We start from the raw sequence: 24,448 nt of genomic DNA, 5'->3' as shown, positions 1-24,448 counted from the left end.
GTGTTTGATAAAAGATTTAACGTAAATGAATTTTTTAACTGCGGAAATAATCAATAACTGGAACAACACACCAGGTACCTTCCTACGACAGGGCATTTGCACCTTCTGTTCCTCTGTTGGCAATACTCTTCCCCCAGTGACTACCGTATGAGTTTCCTGTTGCTGCTGTAACAAACTTCTATAGACTTAGCAGCTTAACGCAACATAAATGCATTCTCTTACCCTCCTGGTGGCTGGAAGTCTAAAATCAAGGAATCAGCACGGCTTCATTCCTTCTGGAAGCTTCAGAAGAGAATCTGTCTCCTTATCTTTACCAGCTCCTGAAGGGCACCTGCATTCCTTCACTCCTGGTCCTTCCTCACATCACTCCAACTTCTTACTTTGGTTGTCGTATCTCCTACGACTGTGACTTTTTGCTTCCCTTTTATAAAAATCCTTGCGATGACCTTGGGTCCACCAAAAAAAACTCAAGATAATCTCCCCATCTCAAATCATTAATGACATCTGCAAAGTCCCTTCCACCAGGTAAGGCAGCATAGTCCCAGGTTCTGGGGATTAGGGTGTGAATACAATTGGGGGGCCATTATTCAGCTTTCTGAAACCCTCAGGACTCCCGTTCTTAACTTCTCTGCTTAGACACTACTTATTTCTGAGGTTTTCTTGGCCAATGTAGCATCAAATCAACATACTACCTGTACCTATGGCACTCCCTGTCTTCCTTACCCTGATTGATTTTTCCCCCTTTATTTATTCCCATCTGAAATACTATGTCTTTACTCATTTACTATGTATTGCTCCCCCCACCAATAGAATGTAAGCTGCATGAAGGCAGGAGCCTTGTTGACTCTGATGTCACCAGAGCCTAGAACAGTACCTGGTACTTAATAAATATGTGTCAAATAAATGAAAACCTATAAGCTATAGAGGAGATGGCACTGATGATGAGAACTTGGCCAGGCAAAGGGCTAGGAAAGAGAAAAGGGGCGTAGGGAAAGTTCCAAAGAGAAAACATGCACAAGGCCAGAAACATCATTAGTTCCAGAAGCATAAGGAGATGAAATATCACTCTAAGGTGGACACTGTCGGTTGCCCAGCAGTAATCCATTCTCCCATTTCTCTTCAAATGGAACCCCAGTTCTGAGCATAAGCCCACTACTCATGTACAACACCGCACATACACTGACCTGATGCTTTGTCCTGTATCACACAGCCCCTGGCCCCCATGGGCTGCATTTCCCAGGTTCCCGCATCAGCCACTGACTTGGCCCATGGAGGTGCTGGTAGGAGATAGGAAATGTAATGAACTATATTATGTCCCCTCAAAATTCATGTTAAACACTTACTCCCAATGTGACTGTACTTGGAGGTGGGGCCTTTAAGGAGGTAATTATGGTGAAATGAGATTGAAAGGGTAGGACCGTAATCTGATAGGACTGGAGTCCTTATAAGAAGGGGAAGGGACACCAGAGTGTGCTCTCTCTCTCTGCACACACACAGAGGAAAGACCATGTGAACACACTGCAGGAAGGCAGCAGTTTGCAGGCCAGAAAGAGAGGCCTCATCAGGAACCAACCCTGACAGCACCTTGCTCTTGGGCTTTTAGCCTCCACGACTGTGAAAATAAATGTCTGTGGTTTCAGCCACCCAGGCTGTGGTATTTCCATTACGGCAGCCTGAGCAGACTAAGATAGGAAGGAAAGAGAAAGAAAAAGCCAGGCTATTTCTCTCCCTTCTTCCCTGACTCAGACAGCTCTGTCTCATCAGTGGCTCCTGCTGGACAGGCCCACGTGGTCCCTGCTTCTGCCAGGTGACCGAAGCCCCATCTGTGGCCTTTGTCCCTACACCTATGACTCTCTGCTGGCTAATCTCTGGGTGCCCACATCATCCCCTGATGGGCTTCTCAGCCCTTTTTTGCCTGTCTGATCAATTCCCTGCATTTAATCCCCTCTGTTTTAAGAATTCACAAGGGTTCCTATGTTCCTGGTGGGACCTTGCTTGACATCTCTTATGGCACTTAAGGTGTGTGTGAAGGAAGCTGCACCAGAGGATGCTAGAGGGTATTGCGGGGGCTGGTTCACCAGACTCCTTGCCCATCGAATTGCCGGCGGCAACGTCAGAGCTCAAGGTGGGGTGTATCCAGGGAGTAATAAAGGCCAACACAGAAGCATCTGTAGCAGGGGGAGGACCATTTTCAGGGCTCCACTTTAGAAAGATCATGTCACAGAAGTCATCTACCTGCAGCACCTGGAGGATTATTATTCTCTGGGGTTCCCACTTTCCACATGGTTTCTCGAATGCTGTATAGACACTACCTAAGATTTCTCTCCCAAAAGGAATGATAGTGGGAAGGAGAGGAGAGACAACACAATGATTAGAAAGCGAGAGCTGGCCCTCCCACTGTCTCTGGACCTAGGCATTCTGACTCATAAATTGTGTCTAACTCCTAAATCTTGACTAAACTACAGCTGACATGGCTGGGCATGCAATGGGAACAACAGTGTCCCCATATCCACCCTTCCTCCCTTTACAAACCCCGAATTCTCGTGCTTAAAAGCCAAGAACAGTAGGGGCTGAAAAATGCAAGCAAGAAACTCCCCGATCAGCACTTTGAATACAGGATTTATCGGTTCCAAGTAAGGGTGTCATATGGGTGATACAGCAAATACCAGCTGGTAGCTGTAACTCAAAGGACCAACATTTTGATCTGTACAATCAATCATATGAAGCAAGTAGAGGCCTATTTGTTCTTTGTCATCCTTCGGCAAAAGTTCTCCAGTTGATACACTTTTCTCCCTCTTTCCTCAGCTCTTCCTCATTTTTTTCGTTTGTTTGTTTTTTTAATATTCTTGGAAATGCTTTTCTGCCAATCACTGTCAGCAGCTCCTCAGGCCTTGGTAAAGCAACAGCAGATGCACATGAGATATACAGACTTGGAAATGAGCTACGGAGGGTGCGTGGGAGGGAGTCTTCCCCACAAAAAAGAGCAGATAAAACACTAGATGCTAATACAGCCTAAGACAAATTCTAATCTAACAAGAAACATTCTTCAGGTGCACAGACGGGCAGAAAACGGAATTGAATGCTTCATCATGCAGAACTGACTTCTTTTAATATTAGAAATGTTATTTTCCTCCAAAGGAAAGCTGCTGAGATTTATACGTATTGCTAATATATTTAAGGCAGAAGAGGACAAGACAACAGCCTTCAACAGGATCACGGGAACTAAATGGAAACAAACAACATCAGAGCTCAAGGTGGGTCCTCCTGTCCCGAGAGGCCAGGAAACATCTGAGACGCTCTAATGTCAGGTGCCCTTGATTATCAAGGTCAGAGGGTCCAGCTGGGGTGAATAAAGGGAAACAGGTTTTAAGGACATCAGCCTGTTTTAGAAATCAGCTAAGGTCTGAAGAGTTTAAGAAAAGCCACGGATTTCAGAAGTCTCAAAAGAAATCTGGACGATCTCCTGGTCCCTCTCACTCAGCACCGTTCTGCACGAACCTGTTTGTCAGCGTACACGAGCCATCCTCTGCCATCTACACAGAGCCACCCACACACTGAGGACTCAACCGGGCCTATGGCTAGGAGGTAGCAGGGTTGGGTGGATAAGATGCCATCGGCCTCATGCTTGGACTCTTGCTGTCAGTCTCCAAACATTAGCGTGTCATAGTGTGTCCTTGAGATACACTCCCAAGACTAATTTTATAACCTTTTATAAGCATTTCATCATTTTTTTAATACAGTAGAGATCACTGGGATTTCTCTTAACACCGAGAGGCCCTTGGTATCAAGGATTTGATAAAGTCTCATCAATAAGACCTGCATGTCCCAATGCCCCCCGAGAAGCAGATAAACCCAGACTTCTTTGATACTTTATGTACAAGGTCTGAGTTGGGTCTCCTTAGAATGTATGCTTGGGGTGGGAGTGGGGGTCTTTTTCCTGGAAAAAAAAAATGGAACCACTGAATCCCAAAGGAGAGAACATGAGGGAATAGGAATAATTCTTTTTTAAACCCCCAGAATTTCTATGACAATTTGTCAGACATCATCTCTGCTACCTCTACCCTTCTCTCTTCTATTCTCTCCCTCTCTCTCTCCCGCCGCCCCCCTGCCGAAGGTCCATAGCCCCAGCCTCTCACTCTCTCTGGAATACTCTTCTAGCCCCTCTTTACCTGGCCAACTGCTGCTTGTCTTTCCACCCTCAGCCCCAGGAAATCCCTTCCTCCAGGAAGCCTTCCCGACTTCCGTAACAGCAGGCTCTCTGTGATACCACCCTGTGGTCTCCTGTACTTCTCCTCCGCGGCTCTAATCACAATTGGAAGTCACTGATTGCTTACGTGACTATTTGTTTAATGCCTGTCTCCCCCTCCAGACTGTCCGTGCCAGGAAGGCAGTGTGGTAGCCCCTCAGGTCTCCTGCTGCAGGGAGGGTAAGTGACCGCTGGCCCCAGCCGCTGGGCCCATCTGCATCCACCATGGTGTTGCACCAAGGCCTCGCTTCCCATGGGCTGTTCCCAGCCACTGACCAAGGTCAGCACGAAATACTGGTCGTTCCTGCCAGATGTGGGACTCCTCCGACAGACGACTTCACTTCAAGGGCTCCCTGTTCACCTGGCCAAAACTTTCTCAGAACCGGGCTACAGTCTGAGACTCTTGCTACCCTGTGCTCCTCCCTGCCCTCTCTCCTTCACAAGCCCATCGGAAGTTTCTCCCCACCCCTCCAGCTCCCTCCTCTTTCTCTCTCGAAGGGCATCTGCTTCCTAAGGACCTGGAGGACTCGTACTGACACAGGCAGTAATTCCTGCTTATTCCCCACTGTTTCCCCAGGGCCTGGAACAAGGCCTGGTGTATATATAACAGGTGCTCAAATATATGTGTAAAATGAATACATGCTCGCAGACATGGTGAAGATCAGTTGAGAGAGTGTAGATGAATCAAAGCATATCTAATTCATCCTCTGGGAAAACAACAACAGGAACATGCCCTATAGAATCGATACCAGTACCCCATTCCTCAGAGCCTTTGTATTGTGAGAGTGACCATACCCATGGCTGGAGCAAAAAGCTGTTATCAACATCAACTCCCAACACTACACTTTACTGAGCACCTTGTATGTGTTAAGCATTGACCACACAATTTCTAAGCATTAATTTATTGCCTTCTCACAATAGCAGTACAGGGTTGATCTTACTCCCATTTTACAGATGAGAACACTGAGGCTAATCAGGATAAAGTTTTGGTGTGGTGATAAAAACCCTCAAATCTCGATGGCTTAAAAGTATTGTATTCAATACAGAAATACAGGTTCTGTTCCTGACGTCTTGTTCCTCCTTCTAGCCTTTCAAAGAAGGAGCTGATAAACCTTTTGAACCGTGCCAGGGGCTGTCTGACCTCTGCATCCTGAGTTGCTGAGGTCCTGGTTAGCTTGGACCTCGCATCACCAGGGAATATCTGTGACTTACTTGCTGGAATCGGGCTTCTGGGACCTGAGGTCATAGTGATAGACATGCTCTTGCACTGACACTCCCGGCTCTCACCAGTTCCAGCAAAACCAAATCAGCTTGCTTTCCATCCACAGTGCAAAGTCCACTCGCTAACCTTTCTTGTCTGTGATGAAAGCTGGTATCAGCCCTTCCAAAGACGAGGCATTTTTATTATTTTTAGTCTTCACATTATCGCTGTGACTGTGTCCAGAATCCCCTTACTCTGAGCTTGTTCTTTTAGCCAGGCAACTAAGAAAGAGTCTACTTTTATTTCAGCCTTCTTTGATAAACATTAAAATCTCCCTATCTCCCAACAATTTTTAGACTGACTAGTTATCCCAAGTGACCAAGAAAATTTGACTGAGCTTCCCTTTTGGCAAGTGCCAAGATGGGCAAGTTACAAAACCAACAGATTCCCTTTTTATTTTAATTTCCCCAAATACAAAATTAAACCATAATATTAAAAAGTGCATTCAAACTAAACCTAACACTCCCACTCCTCCAGCCCTGCTGGGGACACTTCTGGAGGTTCTGCTGTGCCCTCCCAGTTGGTTACTACTGTTCAGTAAGACTGCAAGAGACAAATGATATCACAACCATCTAGATGGGAATCTATTTGGTTCCAGGATACTTCTCCGGAGAGACAACCTCAATACAGGCCACTCAAGGGACGGAAGAAACTAGCTCATGAAAGAAATAAAAGAGACCCTGTTTCCACATTGCGCCGCTTGTCTTTGACAGACTGCAGCCTTCCGACTCACAGCTCTGATGCTGCCAAACTTCTTTCGCCCTGAAGCAGCATCTGGTTTCCTGATTCAAGTCTCTCCTTTGTGAAAACGGGTTCTCTCCCAGCAGGGTCTCAGGTCCCTCTAATGCCTCTTAAGCCTAATTGGAGTCGGGGGTCTGAGAAGTCTCAGCCACTTTGGAGAGTCAGGTAGTCCCTGGGAGAGAGACCTTGTCCCATTCCTAGGACCCGCCAGTTGTGTTGGCCAGAGTCCTACGTCCGTGATGTGAGCCAATCCCATAACCAGTTTCAGTACCTCAGTTTCCCCACTCATAAAACTTAGCTCTGGGACTTGGGAGTCTTAATGAGCATTGGCCTTTCCTGGAGAAATGAACCAGGTGCCGGAAACATCTGTGGCTGGAAGTGGATTCTGCTGTATAAACAGAATATAGTATTCTTATACACAGGACTGTAGCTAAAGCCCAAATACCAACTAAGCCTGACTTCATCTAAGTCCTATTTAGTATGTCTCTTGGGAAAGGCAATCTCTTCTCCTCTGGACTAGGTTATATTTGAAGAACTCACCTTCTCATTTAGCATACTCTCTTCAACTCAGGACAAAGGGTCTTCTGGAAAAAGTAGAGGAATCAATAATTTTTACATCACCACTTTCCATTTAAATCCTGTAACAACATTCCAGAAATAAAAACCCCCATGAGAATGTGTGTTCCATATGGACATAGACAACATCTGTCTTACTTACCACGATATCTCCAAAGTGCTGATTCACAGAGGATACTAAAAAAGGATTTTTTGAACAAATGAATAAACGCACAGATAATCCCCCTAAAAAACTAATACTATATGTTTGCATAGGTTTTAGACTGCCTTTATGGCATCTCCTTCCATGCTGTCCTCAGTTTATGAGCTTATTAGGGCAGAAAATACTTGATAAAGGCTCAGAGAAGTCAACTTGACACAGCCAGTAGCAGATCAGGTCTCCAAATACCCAATTCTGTCTTCTTGCTTTTACAACCCACTGCTTTTCTTTGTCTAAAGTAAGGGTCAGAAAACTACAGCCCTGGAGCGAAATCCAGGCCATCGCCTGATTTTTGCAAATAAAGTTGTATTGGAACACAGCCACACCTATTCCTTTCCATATTGTCTCAGGCTGTTTTCCCACTACAACAGCCCGAGTTGAGTAGCTGCCGTAGAGAACACATGGCCCACAAAAACTAAAATATCTACTATCTAGCCCTTTACAGACAAAAGCTTGCTGACCTCTGCTCTCTAGCAAACTTCGCCTGGAATCCCGTCAGTCCTGGAGCTCTGTGGTCACACTGATTCAGTCACATAGCCCACACAACCAACTGGCCCTTCAGGAATGCTTGCTCCTCGAAGTGCAAAGAGCTTCACCCATGCTGACCTAAAACAAAGAGACCGCCAGTTATTTGTCCAGCAAAAATGGGTTTATTTGGGATCAACAGAGAATTGCAATTCTGCAACCATACTAAGCTGTGTGCAAGTCCCCACATAGCAGGGTGAGAACTCTTTTTAAAAAGGGAAAAGGCAGTTGGGAGGGCAATAGTGAACAGAGTCCGTTGGGGCAATGGAGAGTTCAGAGTATAGCGGCTTTTCACTGGCTGAGCTGTGACAGTCTCTTATTGGCTGAGCTCTTGCCAGGCAAGAAGAAGAAGTCTTTCTTCCTTCTGTTGGTCTCTGCTATCGTAGGGATCGGCTAAGAGCATAGGATGTGAGAGCGCCCTCTTCTGGCCTCCTGACTCTATTTTAAGTGAGGGTTCTACTCACTAATTTTTATACCCACATTATCCTATTTAATTCTCCCAACAATCCTATGATGTATGCATTACTGTACAAAGACATATTGTGCTAATAGCATTGGACTAAGCAATAAGAAACGGCTATTTTTTGGTAGGTCAAATACTGGCAATTTCAGGTAGGTCAAGCTAATACTATTATCTCCATTTTGAACATGAGAACACGGGCAACTGGCCCATCTGCACTCAGTTAAGTGAAAGTGCTCAGATACTAACCAGATCTCTGCCTAGGGCAGCCACTAGCTACAATGCCTCTTCTTAAACCTTCACACTTCACTTTGTGTATTAAAGGTTGTGCTAATATTGAAGTAAAAAACTAGTCTAAGGCTGTTTAAGCAAGCCTTTTTCAGATTTATTTGACCAGAAAAGTTCTGGGGTTCCCCCGCTCCCCCAAGTAGCACCTACTAATATCCCACAAAACCAGTCTTCCTTGGCAAAACACATTTTGGGAAACACCTCCACTCCCTCCCTCCCCATCAAAGAGCCTGCAACACTTCACAGGCATTGTCATCCTCAGTCCTCTGGCTGCAGCCACCTCCTGCCTCCCCCAGAATGCCCACACAACTGTTCTGGGCATGCGCAATTTGAGACACACTGCACCTTGCTCCACTGGCAAACGGAACTCCAATTTCACTAAAATAACCTGAATAGTTCTTGCTGTTGCTGCTGGCTAATTCCATTTACAGGAATAATGAAGCTCCATCCTTGCGTGGCGGTGGATGTTCATTTAATACACTTTAACCATCCCATACCTCCCATTTGTAATGCAAATAAACTGCATCTTCCATCAAAACGGCTTGCTCTCCCTCTAAATCCAAATTCTTCATAGAATTTACGTGCCGAATCAGTTTCAAGCTTTTTTCCAATGGCAGTACCCAAAATCTGAGATTGCCTTTTAGTCCAGGTCAATTAAACAACATGTATATATACGCTTAGCGGGTTTATTTTTTTTCCCTCCTTTTTAAAAGAAAATAATGGATGGTATATATAAAGTTTACAGTCAGGACCTCATTTATTACAAATTTTCTTTAGGAATAATATAGGTCCATAATTGTCATATGCATCCTCCCCTGCCCCCTCCTAAAATATTAATTTGGTGGGGAGGTTAGAAATCTATCATAACCAATGACAGACATCAGGGCACAAAAATAGCGAGCCTCGAGTTTAATATTTTATTGCCATATTTAGAAACAACTGGTTAGGCAGATGCTACTGTTATCTTCCAATTACTTCTCATTTTTCCAGAGTTTTAAATGCAAGCTGTGACAAATTAAATCTAAATTTCTATATGCTTTTCTTTGAAAAAAAAAAAGGCAATTTCAGAAAACACTGCAAAAAAAGAACTGAAACAGAGGGGAAGAACGGGATATTGACAGCAAGCAAGATGAGAACTCTATTCTCAATGCCTCCAATGATTTGTTTCGATGGCCTCAAGGGATGCAGATACGCCTTCCCCACGCAGGCCACACAGTCTCCATCCCAAAAAGATTCTTTGCACCCGAGAATATGCGGTTGCTAAAAATGCACTCTCCCTGCCAATTTTATAAATGTGCTGAAGAAGAAATCCCATCACCGAAATGCCGAACCTCTCTCGTACTCTGGTGTAACACCCTACCAGTGGTGCCCAAATATACAAGAAACCTCTCAAAAGATGTAATGGGTCATATTTGGGAGCTATCAGCTCATACAGAATTGCGCACGATTTAGATTGACCACGGAGACAGCATACAGTGTGATTATTTTTTTTCTAACGCCAACGTGCTTTTCACCATAAACTACGGGGATGGCGTTCAGCAACTACATTTTTGCTAGAAAAATAATATATATTTGAATCGTCTCTGATTTTTTAAAAAATCTGACTCCTTGACCCTAATTAGGGGGAATTAGGGGTGACGGTAGAAGGCAAAATGTCACAACTCCCTCTCCTTTCTGCTGCCGGGATTCAAACAGATTTCAAAACAGAACTCATGTCACTCAGCCTTCGCTCAGTTCAAGGATGTTAAGTGGCACACGCTGGTTTCCTTTCTCTGCAGTGTTAACACCGCTGCCTCTAGGTGGCCGCGGCCATCAGCAGTCAGGTAAACAAAGCCCTGCTATGGCTATTGTCTCGGGTTCCCCGCGCACCTGCTTTGAAATGCTGGTGACTCTCAAGAGAAGGCTCTCTGGATGCGTGACCCCTTCGCCTTCCCCGTCCCTCTCCCTCTCTCCTCGCACTACCTCCTTCCCCTTCTCTCCCACGTCTTCCTCTGTGCTGGTGTTGGCCAAGTATGCCTGCAAGCCTGCCTGTACACTCTGTCTGGAATCCTTCTCCAGGACTTGACATGACTATTACTCTTAACCTCTAATAGAGGTGACTACTCTAAAATAATTTATTGCATTCTGTCCTCCCAAAATTAGCTTAAAAAAAGAAAGAGATTCCCAGGCCTATTTCAGACCTGACTTTAAACTCCCCAGGCAATAATGACACACAGCCAGATTCAGGGGCCACTGTTCCAGAGCAATCTTTCACAAGCCTCTGAAACACCTGGGCACTTGTTAAAGCACCGGTTAGGCTCCACCCTCAAGGCTTCTGATTCTGTAAATCTGGGCGGAGGCCCAAGAATTTGCATTTCTGACAAGCTCACAGGTGATGCTCCTCCAGGGACCACACACTTACGAGAACCACTGCCCATGGGTAAGTCCCTTAGGGTCAGGACTGCCTGCAATTTCAGTCCCAGGGTTCAGCACCCTGTGTGACACATTTGTCTGCTGAATGACCACCAGAAGGTGCTCCAACATTAATACGTATCGTACGGAGGAAAACACACACAACAGTTAACCATTTAGAAAGCGTTAAGTTTGTGATTCTACTTTCATCCCACAGTGATGCGCCATTTGCAAAGCTAAAACCCACCTGCCAAGTTAGACATAAAGAGAGACTCAGAAGCACTGAACTGACAGAGTCAGCAACACTCAATTCTTTTTAAGGAAAAATGCTGCTCTTAATTGGTTGGTTGGTTGACTTTTCTTCCTAGAAGTAATGAGAGACAAGAATCTACTACATAAGAGCATCAGGAGAAAAGCCATCTTGTGGTCCCAGTGCGCTTAAATTGGGAGCAATGACTTACTGCTCACACTAAACATATTCAGAATCCAGCGAGGATTTACATGGCCAGCCTCTACACTTTCAGCAGAGCACCCCACAGCCGCTACCATCCATCCACACCAGACGGGAGATTGTCATCTGAGATTTGCCACATCAGGGCTTTGTCAAAATGCAAAATCAACACCTCCCCTTTCTCCTTCTCCTACCCCAGATATTTCTGAATTTCTGTACATTTGTGAATTCACAGAAGCATGAGCAGAATGGCATGAACATCACAAATGCAAATGTCTTTGTTCCTAACAAACTGCTCCAGTTCCCCCCTCCCCTAAGTTTGGGAAGGGGAGGGGACGCACTCCACAGGTCACTTCATCCCAAGTTTCAAAGGCAGAGGCAAAGGTGAGTCACAGCATTCCAACATGTTTTGTCAGGAGGATCTTTTAAACACACACATACACACACCCCATCGAGTATCCTTTTTCCCAATGCTGATTTGTACTTCGATAAAACTGACATCTGCATCTCTAAAGAAATATTTCACTGTCAAAAGAATCTAACTTAATTTTGTTTGCTTGAAATGTTTTCATCTCAGACCAAATTTAGAATACCCGGCCACCTGTTTACACCACCAATCTCCAGCAAAGCAGCAAAAGCTCACCTCTTCCATCCTCTTCCTAGCTGGAACAGTCAGGGTGAGGAGGAGATAAATTACAAAAGGTTTTTAATTAGCCCCTAACATCTTGTTTTTTCTCCAGGGTGTGACCTTTGCGCTCCAAATGCTTCTGGGAACACACCTCAACTCCAGGGGTTTGTCAAAATGCAAAATCAGAGAGCATCTCAAAAACAGAAAGGTTCAGCATGAAGGGATAACACTCAAGCTCTTGAAGAAACGCTGAGACACAGAATAATACAAAAGAAGAGCAAATGATCTAGGCTATTTTGGAAACAATATTTATAGCTCTTGAAGGCTGTTTCCTCATCCGTAAGTAAGAGTGTGTGTGGTGCCACTGCTATATTTAAATGGATAGCCAACAAGGACCTACTGTACAGCACAGGGAACTTTGCTCAATATTCTGTAACAACCTAATTGGGTAAAGAATTTGAAAAAGAATAGATACATGTATATGTATAACTGAATCACTTTGTTGTACACCTGAAACTAACACAACATTGTTAATCAACTGTACTCCAATATAAAATAAAAAGTAAAAAAACAAATTAAAAAAAAAAAGTGTGTGTGGTGGCCAACAGCTCAGGCTGGGTTCCCTCCTGCTCTAAAATGTCATTAATGTATTTGCAAAACAACTTTGATTCTTCTATTGCCTGGTAAGGCTGTACCTTCTCTAACCCATTCAGGCCTAATAGCAAATAAGCCTTAGTATATACATGAGTTGGATTACGCATTTTTGAGGTTAAAAGCAACAGAAACCAACTCAAATTTGAAGGGGAAAAAAAGGCAGTGTTATTAAGAAGATTCAAAAGTGTTTTTCTAAGACCCAAGGGCAGGAACACAAACAGGCCCCAGAAAGGGACTGGAAACAGAAAACCCAAGTGTTAAAGGAACTTGGAAGCATTCTTCCACCTTTGTACCTCTCTTGCTTCTTCCCCTAAGTTCTTCTCTGCTACTCAGCCCTATATTACAAAATGGTTCACAAGGTTAGATATTCTCTTGGCAAGAAATGAGCCCAAATGGACACTGGAATCCCTTAATCTCAATTCTTATTTATCAGAAAAGGCTCACTAATCGGGTGAGGTGTCCACCCTGCCTAATTGTAAACATGGAGGTTGGGGGCTCACCACTGGGATCCTATGAATTTAGGGGGTGGGCTGAATTAGGGGGCAAAACAGTTCGCCAAAAGTGGTAGGAGGAGGGGAGAGAGGGGCTCACCACAGAAGTGAAGCTTTCATACAAATGGGAAGCCGTGCTGAACTGAGAACTATTTTCCTAGAGTTGTGTTAAGGAGGGAGATTGTGCCGAGTACTCCTAAGAGAAATCAAGGCCTGAGCTCCAGTCCTGGTCCTGCCACCTAGCAGCGTGGGAGCTTTAGTTAATCGCACCTTTTGGAAGTTTGGTTTCATCATCCCTGAGCAGGAATTACCAAGTACCAAACACACTGGCTTCATAACACATCCATACTCCTTTCCAATCTCAAATGAGAAAATACACGAGCAAGTACTTGGTGAACTGAAAAACAATGTATTAATGTAGGAAATCGTTCTTCAAAGAGCTGTTTCAAATGCAATGTGATTAGTCTATTCACTTTCCTTTCCAAGTATCTGGGTCTTTCGCCTCCATAACAGGGGTCCCCTTCCGCAGGTATGGAATATCAGACGGACTCAAGCCAAAATAATACCACCCATCAAGACCAGACTAGATACCGTATGTAGGCAGCACATGCATTTTGTATCTCTTTGGCCCACTGCCTCCTGAGAGTGCATTTCTGTTACAGTACGGTGGGCCAGAAGTAGAAGTCATCAGCTGTAATTTCTCTCTGTATCTCACTAGAGGTCTAGTTTCCCACCTTTCATTAGCAGTAATGGTGGCTGCATGCATCAGAGAGAAAAATAGACCCTCACCGTTTTGACCAGGAGATGAGGTTACTGGGACACCTGCCTGCTTGACTGGACAATTATGACATTCAGAGAGGTGTGATTCCATCAGGGAAAAAATTAAAACCTTTGTAACTGTTTAAGAAGAATGAAATGCAATTTAAAAGCCTCAAAATGGAGAAGGGCAAGAATCAAAACTAAAGAATCATAGGCCGACTGAATCTAAGAATGAGTTAAGCAAGTGAAAGCCAAATGACAAGATAAACAAAGGCGGGGAAAGATTACCCAGGGGATCTGACAAAACAAGAACTGTTTCCAATACATACAAAGTAAAACATTGGCAAGAAGAGACTCCAGTCCAAGAAGAAAAGGCAAGGACCATTTACCGTCAGAAGCAGTAAACACTGCTGAAAGTTAAACAAATCCTTTGCCTCCAGGTCCACAAAGGAAGATGGAAGATGCCAGAAATGTCTGTGCCCTGGAGAAGGGTCAATGAAAAAAAATATTACTGAAGGAAATAGAAATGACACCTGGGTTTATGTCTTGAGGTTGACACAAATGCTAGAAGCAATATTTTCCTACTGCAATCAACTTGACTGTAAATAAGGACACTTAGAAATTGGTCACCCTGCACTAAGGGTCTTAGGAAGTGCTAGAGTCCTTCACTTTTGTCCAAATGTAAAAACAGTAATTTTTGGATTAAAAGAAGAGAAAAATCATTTTTACATTTCTTTACAGTACAGCATCCGTCAATTAAATTCTCCTATACTTCTTTTTGGAGTAGGGGAGAATGCACATGGAAACTAAATGTGTATCTGCAAGCTACTGAAAAGGACTTCCAACAAGTCCTAGGAGAGAGCATGGATTCAGCACCCCACCTACTATCCACTCAACTCCTGAAGGTTCCACGGAACACTTTTAAGTTAGTGAGACTCTGAGACTGCATCCAAGCTTTGGTAGTCTGCTAGTCATTGATTCAATGAAAGGATTGAAAATGGGTTGCCTAACTCAAAGTTTTACGAAAATGCAATTGACCTCAAAGCCAATCCCACCAAATCAAATTGTGATTCTAATAAACTGATCATACGACAATTCATGCGAGAACTTAGTCTCTGAGAACAAGGAGGATACAGGTATTTAAAGAAATATCTAGGACAGACCAAGCCCCTACAGAATGACCCAAACTCCCCAAGCTGGGGGTGGTGGCTCTTGGAAACCATTCCGCATCCGGGAACTGTATTCCTAAAAATCACTTACTGAGGCTTCAGTATAGCCATTCTGGGTTATGCTGCAGAGCCAAGCAGGCTTAAGGTACATTATAGGGAGTGTGCATCTATGTAAAACGGAAGCTGAAGGCAACGGGTATTAGGCCACAGCTGCTTGCTCCAGCAAACGGTAATCTCCCAATAGCTCTGGCTCCCCATTCCTCCTTCCCTATCTCAAGTAACTTGGAGTCAGATCAACCCCTGGTCCAATCCATCCAAAGAGGTTCAGACTCCAATTTGGGAGTCACTGCCCAACAAGCAGGTTTGCACTCCACTGCACATTCTTAGGCTGTGGGATGCAGAAACCATCTACTGCTTTGCTCTCATCTTTGTCAATATTAACAGACTCAGATCTTCACCTGTCCCTTCATTACATATCTACTAACCACTGTCCCCCCCACTTCCATACATGCCAAATAAAGAAGGAATCCTCTGTTGGCAATGACAACTTGATCCTGCTTTCTATAGACGGGCACATGAGTCATTTGCTAAAATAAGCCTTTATAGGCATTTGGTTTGACCCAATTTGAGTATTATCAGCCCCATCTCTATGACATAACTATCAAAGAAAAAGATGCCTAATGAAAAGAGAAAACTGATAAATGGTATATTATGTATTTAATTTGAATGAGAAATGTTTACTATAAGATGGAATTTACAACTTAGATAAAAAATTCTTTCATAACATTCTGATATCCACACCAGAGTTCAATGCCAGCATGGTTTGAAAGTGAAGCTGACATAGGTTTTCCAAAGAATGTTGTAAAAACATACTGTGAACAGTGTAGTAACATTTTAGAAGACACTAAAACTTAAATATTTAGATGCTGCAGATGAGAAGTTACACCGAACTCCATGAATGACATTAACATTAGATAACCACATCTCCATTTCCAAGCTTCAAAAGATGGAGAAAAAAGTTCCTTTAGTTTACCTCCATATTAAAAGAATAAGGTATTTGGGGGAGGCTAAAGATTCATTCTCAGGTATTTTCAATTAAAAATAATGTTACATTATCTAGAAACATAAAGTATTATCCATGATTATGGGGTTAAATATCAAATAGGTTTTACTTTTCTTACTTTGTAACATTTAATTTTCCATTAGGTTAACATGCTAGTTTTTTCTGTTCTTTTTGTTCTTGGGTAAGTGAATGATTTATCAGACTTGGTACTCAGTTTATGAGCTTTTCTCCTTTCAACTTGAAGAAACTGCAAATATTTACAGAAGATGAACCACATGTATTTGTTCCTGAAGGTTGTCAGAATATAGCACTCAAATCAAATGCCGAACAGAAGCTATTCCCTAACACTACATACTGTGGAGATTTAATTTCCATTGACATGTTTTCCTAAACAGTTTTTCCCACTACAGTAATTCGTAACTCAAAAACTACTGAAATCTTCTGTTAAGTGTGTACTCACATATTACTGAGTTATGAGGACCTAAACAGTCATACAGAATGCAGAAAGAGCCACATCTTTAAAAATACAATTGAATCCTGTTAAACATATACCATGAGGAAAACCGTATATAAGATTGTTTGAACTGACTTTCCTTCCTTCTTTTTAGTTTGCTCTTTGATACTTCAAGGGCCCTTTGTTAATTCACAACAAAATTCCAAATCTAGGCAACCAGAATGCAGGGAAATGAACCAAGAGTATACCATCCACAAAGGCAGGGACCGTGACCAGCTTCGTTTATCAATATATCCCCTCTGCCTAACACAATCACACTCAAATGTGTTCACTCTAATAAGGAATCACCATGGGCAGGAGTGCAAATCAGTATAACCTTTCTTGAAGGCAACATAGCAACTAAAAGCCTTAGAATTATATATACCCTTTGACCAGTAAGTCCGCTTCTAGGAATTTATCCTAGGAAAATTAACTACATGTGAGCAAGGACTTGAATTCTAGGATGTTCGAGGGCCAGATCTTTTTAAAAGCAAAAACCTGCGAACAATCCAATACCCTGGACGGAGGGGCCCAGGACGCGCCCTTCGTCACAGCTCACTCTGAGGCTGCTCCACACCAACCGCTGCTCCCCATGGACTCTGCCAGCGCCCACAGCGCCCTACACTGGTCTCCTTCCCTCACCCCCTCTGCACGAGGACAGTGAGGCACGACGTGTCTCAGGGCCCACTGAAGGGAAAAGGGCCAGGGTGCAATCCAGCTGACTGATCCCAGAGCCCAGTCTTGCCTCGAAAACAATGTTACTGCAAAAGAAAGGATTTCTCAGCTCTTCTTACCCACCACCCATTCCTTTGATCATCTTCCTAGGAGCCGTGTCTTCAAAGGGAAAACCATCCATAAGAGTCTCATAGGCACACCTCCGCTGCCTGGTAAATCTCACGGATTTGGGGGTTATACAAATGGCAGGATTTTTTTTTTCTTTCAAATACAATATTATTAAAATAGACTTTCCCCCCCCCAGTGTAGCACTTGTCTCCCAATTCTTCTTTCCCCACTCATAAAACTTGTTATTAGCATAATTATATTTCATGGTATAAAAAAAAACATGAAGCCCTCAATTAAAAAGAAAACACACACACAGAATCAATTTCATTTTCATACAAAAACATGGTCCTTTGGTGAAATGATTTTTTTTTTTTTTTAATTCTTTTGCCCGATGAATGGCCTATGAGCACGGGGACTTGGGCAACCATCACCTGAAGAAATGAAAAGGCGGACCCATGGGAAACACGCCAAGCGATTCTAGGCCTGGGGACCAGGGGTGCCAGGGCAAGCACAGAAAGCCTGGGGCTTCAGGGGCACTCACGTGGGAGCGAAGAAGTACTAGAATTCACAGTAGGTAGCAGGGCCTCTGGATGAGGCATCGGAACACGCAGCACTGGACCCGGTGGTGGAAAACGTGGCACCACAGAGGTATAACAAAGGTGATGGAGCCTGTACGTCTGTGCCTGGTGACGCTTCTGGTCAAGGCTGCTTTATCTTTGGAAATACATAGGTATAAGCTAAATAAAAATAAGAAGCTAAATATAATATGTCTAAAACCAAATGAGCAAGCAGTCGAGATTGTTTTATTATTATTTTATTATTTGCTAGAAAGACTTTTCAATATGCAAGTGTGTTTCTTCTGAGAATTGCCCCAATGTGATCTCAAGAGTCCACGTTAACTCCTTTTCTGGAAACTTCCTTTTCTTAGCTGTTGTATTCTTGAAGAGCCTGGGCCATGAAGAGTTTGCCTAAGTTTTGAGCAGTGAACTCCTTGATGTTCTGGCAGTAAGTGTTAATCTGGCCTGTGCATTTGGGAAAGTGAGAAAGAGAGTCATAATGTTCCACAAACTGTAAAATGACCCAGAATACTAGTCAAACAAGAAAATCAGCATAATACAGAATCATCAGAATTTTATTTTGTTATGTTTTGAATCAAAAACAAAAACGAAGCAGACACAGTTATAGCGAACAAACCAGTGGTTACCAGTGGGGAGAGGGAAGGGGGGAGGGGTAATATAGGGGTAGGGAATAATAAGAGGTACAAACTATTAGGTATAAAATAAGCCACAAGGCTACATTGTACAACACAGGGAATATAGCCAATATTTTATAGTAACTATAAATGGAGTATAACCTTAAAAAACTGTGATTCACTAAACTGTAAACCTGTAACATATAATATTGTAGGGCAACTATACGTCAATAAAAATTTTTTTAAAGAGTTAAGAATTCTATTTGTTCATAAGAGATTAATAAAGAATATAAGTTTTGTGTTTTTTTTGTTTTTTAAATAAGCTATCTTCCACTCTTGGTTACATGGATAATGAAGAAAAACGACAACTTTTAAAAAGATTATCAGCAGTTAAGCACATATTAGCTGTCAATCAAAATGTACTGACTGTGCAGACCAGACCAACACTGTAACTAAGACAAGTGAGAAAACAGCACTAGCTCTTCTTAGCCAGGTAGAAAGGAGATACCAAATCACAGAACTGTAAACTAACCAGACCCACCTGACCCAGATGTTAACTACAGCAGTTTTCAGTCCGTGCTCCGGAAATATTAACAGCCTCCTCCTGCACCCCCAGAGCCCAGACAGCATGAGCAGGGAGCCCACGGGGGGAAAGGGCTCCACCACTGCATTAGTCTTAACACTAATGATCTAATCGGATGCAACAGCTACACATTTCTTGAAAGTATAAGAAATACAATTCTGCCTGAAGTGGCCCTTAAGCAAGTAAGGTGTCTCAGTTTCCCGAATCTCATTTATACAGGTACCAGAAAGCTTTAAGGAATTTGGAATTTCCCCCCACACTAAAAATATATCAACAGAATTGAGAAACTGCAGAAGACCCGCTTTTCTCTGAGTTGGATTTTCACTCTAACAAATCTCTCAGACAACTGGCTGACTGAATCAAACAGTATTCAACAACATTCATACAGAAATAAGGTGATTATAGCTAAATAAGGGCATGAATGTTATATATTCAAAATCAAGTCCTAGCATAGGACACAACGGCTCTACTACCTTAAGGCAGTGTTAAATGTTTATCCCCAGAGAAAGTCCATGGAGAGTTACGTTCGTGTTGCTACAATACAAGTCAAAGTAAGGGAAATACTTCTTTGAATCAAAAACTTCAGCTCAATTCAAACACCCACTTACAGACTGGGCTCAAGGCTAGGCTAGAACATCAAAAGTAAGGGGTTTGAACTCAATGGTCTTTTGCATTATGAGATGATAAACACTTTTTCTCGGTTTCCATGAAAGATGACTCACACAAAACCTTCCCATTTTAGAAAGTTTATATAATCCCATCTCAAAAGTGTTTGTTTAGATAAACACAGAGTGAAGCACTGAAAGGACCTTAGAAATAACAAAGACTGACAAATTCTTAAATTTCAGAAATTACAGGTGCTAGATTCAAGTCCATCATTTAACCATTTTAAATACACTAACTTTTAGATGTCTCACCCTGTGAATCTCTCACTGTCTTCTGCTTCCTAAAGAATAAAGAAAACCAGCCGTGCTCTGCACTGGCTAACAATACCTGCAATGAGCAGAGAATCCATCCTGGCAGGGGGTTGATGTGGTTTGAAGAGTTTGGACAGATCCTCCTCAGGGAGCGGGGGTTCTCCTCGACTCTGGCGCTGCATATTCTCCTGCTGGCGACGCTGCTGATACTAAAATTCAGAGAGGAAATGATTGGGTTATTTTTCTCTACCTGGGGAGAAAAAGGACCTCCCTCACTTATGTGATCAAGCAAAACTCCACTGCTTTGAACTCCAATCTCGGTTTTATAAATGTAACCCTTCATAACTCTTGCTTCTAAGAGGCTAAATATGGTAACAGTCAAAGAAAACTTCCTTGTTGTAAACTCTAGTGTCACTCTGAGCTCTAAGATTATATAACTAATGATTTAGAAAAACAAAACTGGTTATGTGAGAAACATGGGGCTTACAGGCAAAGAAGCTCAAGATTCACGAGCGAAAGGGAGTAACTTGACCAATTATGACAACGGGGTAAATAAACAGCACTGCAAGTATGATTCATCTTAACTTGAAGAACTAAGTAATGAAATACCATATTGGGGAATTTTTTCAGCTTTATCTTTATTGACCAAAGTAACAATAATACTGATGATGTTACTATTATAACGTCATCATTCCTGTTATTATTATAACAATAAATACTATCAATTCCTAACAACAGATAATCATCTGTGCTTCAGCTCTATACCGAAGAATGAATATTAGCTCAGATAATGCTTCAAAAACTTTCAAACTCTGGATTCTTAGGACTCAATGCAGAGAAAGTGGGGTTATATATAAAGGTATATATCAACTGTAAACTTATAGTTCAAACTACAATCAAGACGCTAATAGCTGTGGATTGCTTACAACAGCAGAGGAAATAATATCCCCCACACAGCCTTAAAAGGTCAGGTAACGGGAAGCCAGGGTAGGCCAGTAAAAATTTTAAGTCCTTAGATAAGGGAAGTAACTTGCTTTGCAAAAATTTCTACTCATTATGGGGTATGAGAGTAGAAGTGAGACAAATCTAAAAAGGGTTATGAATGGTGCTAAGTATGAATAAATGTCAAATGCAAAAATTTATGACATACTAGAATTCTAAAAAATATCTCCTAAGATTGGTTTCCAGAATCAACTGTTTCATTGGTGACAGATTTTCAATTTGATCCTCCAGTTGGGTCTTTTACCTACAGGAAGAACCAGCAGGGTAATGGGATCAAGCTGGTTTTATTCTCCCCAGTTTGTAAGAGATTTTCACCATCACCATCTTCACCACCATCTTTTCAGTTAAAAAAAAGATACTTTATAGATTTATATGTGTTTTAAAAATTCTACGTGTGTAGAAACACAGTATTTTAAATTTCACTAAATATACAAACATTGGTATTAAATTAATTTTTTAAATATGATATTCTCAGAACCACTTAGTCGTGCTTAAAATCCCCCAGTTACCAACTTCTAGTTTAAAGTACATTTTAATGAACAGAGTAATCAAACACTCACATGTATGTACATTCTGGAATCAACTTATCTACGAATCGAATGCTAAGAACATTTCAGAGCAATATAGTCCAAAACAGTATTCCAGGAACTGTGAAAATCATGTGGCCTTCAGGCAACACTAATAAAGATTAAGATTAAATGGCCAGGGCTTCCCTGGTGGCGCAGTGGCTTGAGAATCCGCCTGCCGATGCAGGGGACAAGGGTTCGTGCCCCAGTCCGGGAGGATCCCACATGCCGCAGAGTGGCTGGGCCCGTGAGCCATGGCCGCTGAGCCTGCACGTCCGGAGCCTGCGCTCCGCAAAGGGAGAGGCCACGGCAGTGAGAGGCCCGCATACCACAAAAAAAAAAAAAAAAAAAAAAAAAAAAAAAAAAAAAAGATTAAAATGGCCAGAGCAGTGTGGATGTGCATATGAGAATATCCAGGTAATTCCAGGTAAATCTGTATTATACTATCTATTTCACAGCAGTTGGTCTATTATTTCCTATCAAAATTGCTTGCTCTTAATCACAATTGCTCATTTTTTTAAATGAACTGAAGACTGCTAACTGTACTGCAATGAGCCACTAGCAAACCAATTATACTTAGTAAAGAAATGAGCTGTGACCCTCTAGAATCTCTCTGCCTCTGACTTTCTCAATAAATGTATCTCTTTTTTGCATAACCTTGGCATTACAATCTGAGCTTAATCTACCAGCTCTCTTCAAGATAGGTATTTTTAAGTACAACTTGTAAATAATATATTAGGAACATACTATATGAAGAATAATCTTTTAAAACATGATAGAGTTACTAGCTAAGAGTCAATGCTTTATCAAAGATAATTTAGATCGTTTTGAAGATGACTCTTGAAGCACCATACTTCGAAAGGAATTCTATGTTTGTTGAATTTTCCCATAATACCAACCTGATGTTTCTGCTGCTGCTGTTTACTCGTGTTCCTCATGTATGTGTTATATTTAACTATATCTTGGCTCATTTCATCCACTCTGTCCATCAGCAACTGGAGGGTCTTCCCCAAATGATTGCTGAAATATAAAGTAGGTATACTGACATGTCATACTTTAAAGTTATACCTCTGCCACTGCGCTAAGTAGTTTTGAGATATTAAACTGATCTGCCATTTGCTAAAAAAAAATGAAAGCACACACATATAGGAAAGCAAAGGCAGAGGAGAGAATGAGAGAGTCAGCTTGTTATTAAACTTTCCATGTCGAACCCACAACTATTAACTACAAGGGTATCTGAAATAGCTCAATTTCTTAGTGTCAGAGCATACACATGTCAGAGTAGAAAGAGTTAAACATATCTAGCAGGGTATCTAAAATGGGTACTTTGTGAACAACCAAGTTTAACCTAGGCTCAGTACTCCTGAACCCGTTTCCTGAGCCCCGCCTCCGCTCTCCCCAACTGTGCCCCAGAGCATTCGAATCAGTAGCCACAGAAAGGAAGAACCGGCAAACAGACTGAGACTTCTGGCACATGATTTCTCTACCTAGCAGGTTCTGAAAGAGTAACAATAGCATTTATTCTGCAAGGCCAAATGAAGAAAGAGGGCTCCTTCCCCTCTGCCCTTCCTAGAATCTGAAGTACAGTCATTCACCTTTCTTTTCCTCTCCCTAAATTTCTACTGCAGCTTACTTACCAAAATCTTCTTACAAAGCAGTGCTAATGGTCAGTACAACACCCACCATATTCACTGATTTCTGCCCACAACTATCTCCTACCATGTTAAGGCCCACTACACGTATATGTACTCTAAAAATAACTAGCTGACAAACAGTACTCATTCACTCCTTCCACACAGGTATCTACTAAACACCTATTATGCTCCAGCCTCAGTGTTAGCAAATAAGGAGACACTAGTGAAGGGGACATTCCTGGTCTCGGTCTTCACTGAGCCTACAATTGATGGGGACAGGGGAGGAGGGAAGGGGGGAGATAAGACACTCAGACAGTGTGGTCAGACTACCTCTTTTAAAAGGTGACAGGCTGGAAGCACAAGATTAGAAGGAATCAGCCATGCAAAAAGTATTCTAGGGGAAAGAAAGCCCAAGTGCTGAAGGCCTGAGGTGGGTAAGAACTAGACAGGTAAAAAGAGGAGGCCTGGCATGGGAGGAGCACAGAGACAGGCTCGGGAGGCCAGACAAGCACATACGAGGAGCCATTAGCTGCCTCACACAACACCCCAACCAAACGGTCACTTCGTGTGAATGAGAACCTGCGACTCTGACATGAATCCCTGGTGACATGTCTTGCCTGAAATTTTTAAATGATTTAGCCAGGCTGCTATGCAGAGAGTACACCGGAGGGTAGCAACTAGGAGAAGGTTAAGAGTCCACTGTGGAGTGCTGGCAAGAATGTGGAGAAATTAGAATACTCGTACATTGTGGGGAGAATATAAAACGGTGCGGCCACTGCGGAGAACAGTTTGGTGGTTCCTCAAAAAGTTAAACATAGGGTTACCATATAACCCAGCAATTCTACTCCTAGGTATATACTCAAGAGAACTGAAAACTTATGCTTACACAAAAACTTGTATATGTATGTTAATAGCTGCATTATGCAAAACAGACAGAAATTGGGGGGGCGGGGGGCGAAAAGGATGAATGGATAAACAAACTGTCATTTGTCCATAAAATGAAATACTACTGAGTTATAAAAAACAAAGTACTGATATATGAATGAAACTTAAAGGCATTATACTAAGTGGAAGAAGCCAGACACAAAAGGCCACTTACAACATGGTTCCATTTACAGGAAATGTCCAGAAGAGGCAAATCCACAGAGACAGAAAGTAACTACTGGCTGCAAGGGGATGAGGGGAGGAGAAGTGACTACTTAGAGGCATGGGGTTTCTGCTTGGGGTGATGAAAATGTTTCAAAATTAGTGATAATGATTGCACAATATTGCAAATGTATTAAAAACCACTGAACTGTATTCTTTAAAAATGGTTAGGGCTTCCCTGGTGGCGCAGTGGTTGAGAGTCCGCCTGCCGATGCAGGGGACGCGGGTTC

General features: G+C 42.5%; 1 protein-coding gene across 1 annotated transcript in view; it reads right to left on the bottom strand.

Annotated features, from left to right (window-relative positions):
* Window positions 1-17,976: 17,976 nt before the first annotated feature.
* Window positions 17,977-24,448, bottom strand: part of EIF3H (eukaryotic translation initiation factor 3 subunit H) — an 88,592-nt gene continuing 82,120 nt past the window's right edge. Inside the window, exons 6-8 of the mRNA XM_007100176.4 lie at window positions 22,338-22,458; window positions 19,947-20,079; window positions 17,977-18,200 (exon numbers count right to left, since the gene is read on the bottom strand). Coding sequence (XP_007100238.1) covers window positions 18,103-18,200; window positions 19,947-20,079; window positions 22,338-22,458 — 352 coding nt within the window. The 3' untranslated portion in view covers window positions 17,977-18,102. The remainder of the gene's footprint in view (window positions 18,201-19,946; window positions 20,080-22,337; window positions 22,459-24,448) is intronic.

Source organism: Physeter macrocephalus, chromosome 15 (genome assembly GCF_002837175.3).
Source record: "Physeter macrocephalus isolate SW-GA chromosome 15, ASM283717v5, whole genome shotgun sequence".
Lineage (NCBI taxonomy): Eukaryota > Metazoa > Chordata > Mammalia > Artiodactyla > Physeteridae > Physeter > Physeter macrocephalus.
This window is presented reverse-complemented; position numbering and strand designations above follow the sequence as displayed.